General features: G+C 41.7%; 1 protein-coding gene across 1 annotated transcript; it reads right to left on the bottom strand.

The window, feature by feature from the left end:
• Positions 1-1,118: 1,118 nt before the first annotated feature.
• LOC311014834 (carnitine O-palmitoyltransferase 2, mitochondrial-like) lies at positions 1,119-5,204 on the bottom strand. The gene is made up of 5 exons (XM_084011674.1): positions 5,016-5,204; positions 3,634-3,714; positions 3,421-3,527; positions 2,027-3,325; positions 1,119-1,684 (listed from the first exon to the last, which is right to left on the bottom strand). Exons 1-5 carry the CDS (start codon positions 5,189-5,191, stop codon positions 1,356-1,358), a joined length of 1,992 nt encoding a protein of 663 aa, XP_083867800.1. The 5' UTR covers positions 5,192-5,204; the 3' UTR covers positions 1,119-1,355.
• Between the last annotated feature and the right edge of the window lie 5,032 nt (positions 5,205-10,236).

Below are 10,236 nucleotides of genomic sequence, written 5' to 3' on the forward strand. Positions count from 1 at the left end.
TTGTTTCATGAATGAACTATACTATGACTTTTTACTAGCATTGTTGACGTACTATTATGTGATTTTTAGTGATGTCCAAATGAAGCTTCGTGAAGCATTTTCTTTACTTTCTGAGCCCAATAGATGGCGCTCTCTGTTCAACAAAGGGGTGAAGGCCGATATATTTCCATTGCTTTCAACCCTTTGTTGAACAGAGAGCGCCATCTATTGGGCTCAGAAAATAAAGAAAATGCCTCACGAAGCTTCATTTGGACATCACTAAAAAAATAGATAAAAACAGCTGGGATCGGCTCCAGGCCCCCCGTGACCCTGAATACAGAATAAGCGGTAGACAATGGATAGATGGATGGATGGATGGATGTGGGATTACTGTTCCTTTTTTCACTTTTGATTTTGGGAATAATATTTTTTTTTCAACATTTAATAAGGCACAGCAGCTGACTGCATATTGTAATCTGTGTTGAAAAACTGCTGCTACATAAAAACGAGCACTCTTTTTATGTCACTTCGTTTAATAAACAAAGCACCTAACATCAGGCTACAGTACACTGCTGACTTGAGAGACAAATGTCTTGGATTTAATCAGTTTAATGGTAATACTATTCACATTTAACAACATACCAATAACATTCTTTCCAGTTTTTATATTAAATGTCATGACACTCATTCAGTGGCTGGCTATATAAACTTTGTTTTTCAAAATGCTCATGAATTTTGATAAACAAGATAAACCCTTCAAAGAACACATTTCAAGTCTCAATCATCTAATAACAAACAAAAATATTTCAGACCTGGTCTAAAAAGAGGATTCAGATGCAAGGCAGAATCAAAATTCGACAGGCTTTTATTCTGTAAATCTTTGAGACAGAGAGACCAATAAATGGGCTATGAAACCTGAACCTGACTGTTCTACATGACCGAGAAAACAAAGAAATCAAAATGAAAACTATGAAAACGAGAACTGATCTGTACTATCAAAAATTTAAAACAAAAATCATCACTCTATTTGAGGCATTACAGAACAAAAATCAAACATGAATATCGATACTTAACAAGGCAAGACTGCGACTAAGGGCTGGGGTGATCGACAGACGAAGGAAAGAGACGCACTGGCACAGACTATTTAACAGAGGGGAAGTAGTGTATGAGAGGGAAACAGGTGGAAACAATCAGGAATCAGGGATGACATCAGACCGGGGACACATGTCGAAGGGCAAGTGGCCTGAAACGAGAGTTTGATTTTCAAAATAAAACAGGAAGTTCACAAGACAAAAACCAAGAAAAGAAGATGAGAATGATTATTGCACTCACCACTGCTCCTTAAATCAAACATTTTGATGACAAACACTTGTTTCTTAGCTGAGTGCCTTCCCTTCCACAACAGTGAAAATGTCCTGTAAGGACTTGTGGACACACTGCAGGAATTCATGGACATTTCGAGTCGGGTAGCTTGACACAGTGCAGCCGATCCAGTCTTCATGGACACCGTAGCCAATACCAAAACCATCAGGCACAGCCGGGATGAGGGCAATGAAAAACACTGCTGGACTAGTGATGGTGCTGGTGGCGATGATGCTGTTGTACATGGCAGCGAACGCTGGATCTGTGTAAAAGCTGTGCAGAGCCTGGTTCTTTGAATTGGCCAGGTGTTGCAGGGCAAACAGGTGAAACTCAAAACCTTGACCTAGTGAGAAACAAAAGCAATGGTGAGTTCAGCAAGACCAAAGGGCGTCTGTTTGTTGTGAGACCAATTCCGAAATCCCTTATTTAAAAAAGGAAATCTTGTGCACATACACAGCAACATAGTCGTTATCTTAGGAGAACATATTGGAAGATATTAACTGGACACATGATTTCCTAAGCACCTTATAACATTACTTACGGGAGGAATATCTTACAGTAAAAGTGTAATGAAAATCCTTCAGGGCATGTTTTCAGAAATGTGTCTACAGGACAACACTTTGAATAGTTCACAAATAACACACTTGTAATTCTTCAAAAGCAAGTAGACATGTCATATACACACCCATAGAAGCTTCCTTGACGAGCTGACGATGACACTTAGAGCACTCGGTCAGCATGGCCTGTAGTTGTTCCACGCTGTGTTTGCCTGGCTGGTGAACAAAGGCGTGTGAACATCGTTGTGTGTGTATGGTGGTTGTCTGGATGGTGTCTACGCGGCCATGTCTGAACGCTGCAGTGCTACAGGCCTCATGCGAGATAACCGTCTGTCCATACTGCCTCAGGAAAGCCATTTGAAAAGCCAGCTGGACTATAGCATCTGGACTCAACTTGCTCTTCTTTAACTGTGCCTTGCCTTTCTCGAACCTCATGTTATCAATGCTGAGTTTTGATACAGTTGAGTCAAAGTTGTCCTTGGCTTTGTTGATGCCACTCTCCAACTCGCTGTCCAGGTTGAACTGCAGTCTGTGCACAGCAGACGCTGAATCCACAGCAGCAGCAGCCGAGCCCGGGTGGACCTGCGGCCGCTCCGTCATATCTTTGAAGATCTCATTCTGAAATCGAAGGATAGTTTTCCCGTCGCCCCAGGAGTGTTCAAAATTAATGGCTGCCTGTCCGTCTTTGGTCAGAATGAGACTGAAGGACTTGTCGTACCACCGGTTGCAGCCGTCGCTAAGCAGCATGTTGTGGTAGAGGTGGTTTTTGTCCCTCATGCTTTCATCATCCAGACAGAGACAGAAGAGAGCGCTGTCAACAATCCGTAAAACCTCTGCGTTTCCAGCCGCTATCAGTCTGTCTCTCAGCCCGGCCCACACATCCCTGTCCTCGCTGGTCAGGACCCCGAGAGGAAAGGCAGCTGCTGGCGTTGGGTCGGACAAAATGTACTTCAAATGGGACTGAATCTCTGCAGGCTTCACTAGATTCCCATCTCTGTCTACAACGTCAAACACGTACATGTTGCCTTTCCTCATTACGAGGAGATGTCGCGCTGTCTCCTCTGTGAAGAGCTCATCTCTCCCAATCTTAGGGATCCGAGTTGTGTTGAAGAGGCGAAAGTACTGAGACATGTCCATGGGGGAAGCATTCACCATGTAAGCTCCATACCAAGACAGAGAGGACGGGACCCAGCGGATGAACCTTTTGAAACCATCTGTGTCACTCTTTGCTGGGTTGCGGTGGAAAATCTCTGGCTCCAGAAATCCAGCTCGTAGTGTTTTCATGAAGCGGATTGCTGAACACACCACATTAGTTGCCCGAACAAGCTGGTCATTGTACTCTGTTTTAGGGTCAGGCATTGATACCAAAGGTGGGGTCTTCAACACCAAAGGGGCACGACTACAAAGGTAGAAGTCAAACCATAGTCCTGAAGAAAAAGAGTTATTTAACCAGAATCATTAGTGATTGTACAAATATGAGATGCATTCAAATTCAGGGTAGTTATCAGAATGGCAGATTCACCTGAGCTGTAGCTTGTGTGCTTATTGATTTTGTCTTGAGCTACCAGTTCCTCCTGCAGCTGCTTCCCCACACCGTTCTGGAAATCCAGTGCAAGTTTCTCTGTTGTTCTAAGGATACACAACCAAGATCGTCCAAATAAGATTTAAGTGAGAATAGATAAGCAAGTTTCAAATATGAAATTGTCAAAAAGTGATTGTCTTTTTAAAAACCTACCTGAACTGGTCATCATCCAACAGAATCTTCTGGGCAGCTAAATACCTCCTGAGAGTATCCGCCAGCTTCGGTATGGGTAGCCTTAATGTCACAGGGCAGAACAGATTATTGGTTTTTATATTTGACACTATTGATGGATTGCTGTGTTTTTACGGTTGCTGTGCTCTTACGCCGTTATTACCAACACTGGCTGTAACACAATGACGTGTTTGTAAAAGTGCCCATCATAACTGTTAATACTCCATACCTGAGCTTCACCACACCTTTCAGGGTTATTCGGGGTTGGAACGGGATGTTTGGTCAACATCGTTTCAACGACTACATGAATCTTTCTTTGATGATCCAATATGAATTCAGACATCTGTCCTCGTCAACCTCATTGATATGGAAATAAAAGTGATTCTAGCAGCTTTGTGTCGAAAGAATTTTGATCACCGTTTTTCCTACTGATCACATATCTAAACAACATTTTCAACATTTCATATCGCAGACATAATGCAGATTCTTTGCAGAGCTCTGTTTTTGCGAAAGTGAGATTTCTGAAATGTCTAAGGACATTTCTGTATTGAAATAGAAGCTTATATTTACTGTTTAATATGTGAAATATGATTAAAACCATATGCCTTAGTCTACGTATTTACGCAAAATTCTTAAGTTTAATTTTCAGGTGCAGCCACATTCTTTTTGTGCCTGGGGGGACAGAGCCGGTTCAGACCTCCATGGGGCCCTAGGCAAAATTCTGCTAAGTGGCCCTCCTAACTGAACTCCAAAAAATGTCAACAGTCGCACCTAACACCCAGTGCTTCCACTCATCCCCCCTTTAAACATATTGCCCTGTCGGCAACTGTTGGTCAAACTAAATGTGTAAACAACCAATCATACAGTCTTCAATGTTGGCTCATCTGTGCCTGTCCTACATGAAGCTGGCTCTGTCCCTCCACTGGCTGACTGGCTGGAGTCTGTGCTGCTTGTGGTGAGAAACTTAAGCATAGCACCTGTAAAATATAGATAAGGCTACTATTAATTCAGCTCCATCAAATTGGCTGCACTTGTTTTAGGTCCATACCTCCGTCATTTACACACTGTGACAACATCTGTGACATTACTTTTGAAAGAAGTAGTTAAACTAAGAAGCTGAAATAAGACGGTTTCATACGTGTCTCGATTCCTATTGGATCATCTAAGAAACATTTATGTAGTTGATGAGAAGATGTTGAACAAACGTCCCTTTCCAACCCTGAATAACCTGAATTCACACTTTACGTCTACAGAACAATAGATGTCCCATGAGCATGTATTAAACTCATCACAGATGGTAAATTACTCATTTATTGGTTTACATGTGTCAACTGTAATGTGAAAATGTGTTTGTGGCTCCTTACTTGGGTAGACTCTTCTGGTAATGCATCGATGGTACAAGACTTTGGTGCAGATACTCTGTTGAAGGCGTCCTGTCGCTGCTGTAGTTTCTCTTACTGAAGCCCAGAGCAGCGGCTCTTAAAGTCATTCTGGAGTTCCTCAGAGAGGAAACGCACTGCGTTTGAAGCAGACTGACCATGATGGCGTTGGCTGGCGATCCCAATACCCACTGTGTTCTTCTCAACGTAAAGCACACCAGCTGACACAGACCAAAAACCTGATGAGACACCTGTCGCTCCAGGGAACAAGTCAGAGAGCATTTATGCCCCCCCGCCCTCCTCCCACAAGGGGGCCGGTCAAGCTCACAATACGGGAGTTTTTTGAAGAAATTGTGGTGTGAATGCTGGATGCTGAAAAGCCAACACTACATTGTGTTGCTGGCTTTAACGTAGAAGAATACGGTGAAGGAGTAGAGTATCTGATGTAGTATTAAATGAACAACCATTAAAAGTTGAATACCTTTTGCCTTGACTCCTCTCTCCTCATGACTCTTCCTCACATCCTCCACCCTCAGGAAAGGATTCCAGGACGTCCAAACTGGAAAATGAAGAAGGCCTCTGGGCAAACAGTCATCGAGGATGCAGGTGAAGTCTCAAATATTGACTTGAGGTAAATATTTCATCTTCAACAGCACAAACTGAAGAATCTAACATCAGTGTAAGCATAACCACCATTAAATAATGAAAACATTTTTTTTTTTTTATGACACATGAACCATTTCCCAGTACATCATCCAAGTATAAAAGTTGGAGATCAGGGGTTCGACTCCCGGCCCGGCGATCTCTTTCGCGCATGTCTTCCCCCTCTATCTCCCCTTTCCACACTGTCTCTCTCTACAAAAAAACAATAAAAAGGCTTGCATGGCACTCTAGCCAAAAAAATAATCTTAAAAAAAAATAAAAAAAATAAAATAAAAAGTTGCCTCATTGAATCCAATTTAACTCCAAGGTTCACCATCATTCAAAATGCAAGCAAAAACACCCGTAATTTCACATTACATTTCCCTTACATTACATATTAACTTTTGTACAATCTACTATTTCATGACATTTGCATTACATTTTTTATCAAATGTAAATAGCCCCAAGAACCTGGTTGGCTCAGGGTTTCTGCCTAAAGGCAGTTTTTTTCCTTTCCACTGTGGCGCTGTAACACTTGCTCCTAGTGATGTTTGGATTCTCACATTCATTGACTCTGAAAATAATGAGTTCTAGTCCTGCTCGATGTATAAAGAGATAACACTGAGTTTAACTACTGATTAACTCATTTGACATATACTATTTTATGACTAGGATAGGTTCAGCCAGGAAGACTATATTTTGACATGCTTACGCTATCATTTCTCACACATCCCACCATTCACTCTACACACATGCTCATCATTTCCTTGCTATCATAGTTGGGTCTGTGAATCATGAAATCAGCCGTTCTCATCAGCTTGTCTCGTCTACCAAATAGCAATTTACCCAATGACACACCTTCATCTTCATTGTTAGTGTCTCTCCTTAAATATGTTTGTCCTATCCTTCCTTTAGTATGTTTAGCAGCCGTTAATCAGCCTCCCCAGATTTATCAGCCTCCACACCACACCATTGTAACCCTTATTACGATGTTATAACAGAGCACAGGTAAGTAATAGTCAATGCTAAGAGATGGACCAGTAACAGAAGACTATAAGCTAGTGAGAGCCCTTGTTGTTGTGTAATCAAAAAACACAGGCAATGGTTTGAGTTTTTGGTGTGGCCACTTACTATTATTGAACAATAACACAATGAAAATACAACAGTTTGTTGCAAGGCATTGAATGAAAAATAAACTAAAATAATAAAGCCGGCAAAATAAAACCCTTTTTGTGTCCCAAAGTTACCGTTGGGGCCCTTGTTTCTTCGGATCCGTGTCAAGTGTATCAATGTATATTTGTTCTGTCCTAACACACAGTCCGTGAGGAAGGGGGAATGAAGGAATCCTTCACCACTCCCAGAGTTCAGCAACAGTAGTTTGGATGCGGCTCGCCACCCAGCTCACGCTGGGAATCTACGGATCTGGGATCTGGAAACAATCTCTGGATCTCTGGAAACTTCACACGAACCAGCTGAAGCTCTCCACTAGACGGTGGGACGTGGCTTGGACCTCATCTAATGATGTCCCCGGAAAAAAAACCTGACCTACAAAGAGCAGGGCTGTACGTTAACTTTTTCAGCACATAGCACTAGTGCTACAGAGGCTGACAGTTTTTTAGCACAGGACCAGAGAGTTGTAGCACACCCTAAAAATGCAGAAGAAGCATCTTTATTACACTTTACCTCATTTTTACATAACAGGCGTTAAAACACTGCCAGTCTAAAGACTGTCTGCTTAAAATGGCTGGCCACTTCCCAGAGGGCCAGGAGGCCATTTACAAAGCAGTGGCCAGCCATTTTTACGTTATGGTGCTTTTTATTCAGAGAGACGCCAGCTCCTCTACTTTTTACTCCCTTACTAGTATTTGTTTACAGGGCTGTATGCCCGATCCAATGTAGCGCCGACGGACAATGCGGTGTCTACGGTTACACACGCAAGTGTGATGATGTAATTTGTTAAAAATCACATAAATGATATTGCGTCATTGAAATAATTACATACGTTTTAGAATTTACTTGACTACTAATAAATGGGGGAACCCTGTACATGACATATGTTTTTCTTTTGTATCCATATGAAGAGCAATTGTGCTGCACCAAGCTGCAAGACGAACAGTCATGCTGAGGCAGCTTCGTGAGGGACTGCAACTTTACGGCCTAATAGGTGTCATGGAAAGGAACAGAGCAGTTTGCCGTGACCTCTTCGTAGCTGGTGATGATGAAAAGGTATGAAAATGAAAATGTTGGTGCGCCTGTGGTTCTAAGTATAGCAGGCTTGATTGAAATCATCTTATATTTTAGATCGACAAAATGAAGCTAATACACTCATACACTCATTTTTCTTCTTCCTGAATGTGTTTTTCAGGTGGACTCGTACTACATTGTGTCGCACTTGGCCCACACAATGAGTGAAAGTGGTACCATGAAGAATGCAAGAGAGGCACAGATCCTAAATAACTTCCAGGATTTCCTGCAGGAGCTTGAAGGCAAGTGTTTATGTAGCCCGCCTCAGCTCTAACGGTCTATTGTAAAAACTGAGTGATACAGATACGTTTACTTCACCAGTGCATTAATCACCTCGTGGACAAGAAAATCAGAAGACTAGATCGCTATAGGAGAAAGGGGTATTAGCAATATGCGTTGAGTGACAGAGTAAAGAATTCACACGACCAACAGGTAAGGTTTTAACTGTGGTATATTGTTAGAAAAAATGTAAAAAAATAAATTGCATTGTCAGCAACCACATAAATTGTCTACAAGAGTTCTCAATAAAATCCCATCACAAAGTAAATCACAGTCTCTAGCTGTTTGGGTGGCTCGCCACGACCACTGAGGTTCCCCTCTACCTTTACAGAATATGAGGAATCCCAGCAGAAGAAGTCTTCATGCAGGTCTCAAACCCAGGATTCCATAGAAGGAAAAGAAAAGGACAACAAAAAAAACCCGGCCTATAAAGGCCAAAAAGAGGATTACTATAACATTCATATAAATAAAATATACTTTTAAATCTAAATAAATGCATATAAACACACATATTTATACTGTAACATTGTTTCTTAATCTGTTTAACTATACTTTATCGTACATTCAATGAACACATTTCTCAATATTAACATGAGACAAAAATGGCTTAACATTTCTTTCCGTTCATCTCCTCTTTTTTCCTTTTTTTACCCCTGCTCACTCTCAAGGAAAACACACAGAGTGAGGGTAATGTAAATAAACACCGTAATATAAAGCTATTTTTCCACAATGCACATGAAATTAATGCCTTGTTAATCCATATCAACATTAGCAGATGCACATTTCAACTCCATTTTATCAGACTAACATCAATAAAGTTACTCACCAGAGGCTCAAACATCACACACACACACATACTCCGGGTTCAAGGCAGAATACATGGCTCTCATCAGTCCAGGTTTCGCTTTTGAAGAGACAGGGACACGGGAGTTCAGTAACGTGTAACCAACAAATATAAATTTAGCAAAGTACATGTGGCTAATGGCATGAGCTAGCGCTATGGCCGCTAATAAACACTACTCACGTTCTCCTTCGTTTCCGTCACAAAACACACGGTCCGCTAATTAACCCACAACAAAAAGCGTCGCTCCCTGCGCCGATGATAAAAATAGCTCTAGCTAACTTTGGGTAATCTGGCTCTCAAACGGTAATATCCACAGCAAAAAGTTAGCATGCAGCCACCTCGACGACGATCCGGCAGAGAGAGAAAAAAAAACGACAGGTCACGTACACCCTGATGGCGTCTGATTGGTTACGCTACGTTAACACACGTGAACTCCTCATGTCACCCGAATCTTTTACACTTTGAGAAAGGCACATTCGCCACACTTGAAATAAACAAAATATTCTCTTGAAACAAATATAAATAAACGTGTATACTAATCTTTTTTTCTATTTATGGACATTTAAGATTTTAATCATAAATCATATTTATTCATCCTACGTGAGATTATTTTAAATCAAACCCTGTTTATTTATTTATCTGTCACATAAAAATATGAATTTATTAATTTATTGATCTAATAATTAACTTCTAATAAGCACCTAATAACCTGGGTTACACCCTCCCCTTCTGAAGGTGTGTATGTCCCATTACACCCACATGACTATGAATTGGCCTTGGGGTTACTGGGGGGGGTGTCTGCATAGCCATGGTTCTGAAGTGCGTTGGCAAAAGCAAGGTTGAGGCCTTGGAAAAGTGACTGGACTATAGACAGCAAGGGATTTCCCAGTTGACCATACTGTAGTCGTTCAGGTTGTTCTCGATGCCTCTGAGAACGTCTGGGAACATTGTCACTCTCACTCTCTCCCATCATGACTGGAGGGGTTCTTCTTCCAGATGTCCCAGCTGCTGTTCTCTCATTGGTCTGGTCCACTGACACGTCCTCACAAGGTTTATGGACAGAGCATCCTTCGTCCTTGCTGTCATCACTGAATGACAGGTCCGAAAAAACAGGAAGGCTTTCATCCATAATGTTTGGTTGGGAAGGAGGCTCCAACACGCTCACTTGGGTAGGTATGGTCTCATCCTCTTGTCTTG

The sequence above is a fragment of the Eutrigla gurnardus genome, assembly GCF_963514095.1.
Source record: "Eutrigla gurnardus genome assembly, chromosome: 6".
NCBI lineage: Eukaryota > Metazoa > Chordata > Actinopteri > Perciformes > Triglidae > Eutrigla > Eutrigla gurnardus.

Coding starts and splice junctions, on each gene's coding strand:
- LOC311014834 (XM_084011674.1), bottom strand. CDS start 5,191: ATGGTCAGTCTGCTTCAAACGCAGTGCGTTTCCTCTCTGAGGAACTCC. Junction 3,715..5,015: donor TACCAGAAGAGTCTACCCAA/GTAAGGAGCCAC, acceptor TGTGACATTAAG/GCTACCCATACCGAAGCTGG. Junction 3,528..3,633: donor TTGGATGATGACCAGTTCAG/GTAGGTTTTTAA, acceptor GTGTATCCTTAG/AACAACAGAGAAACTTGCAC.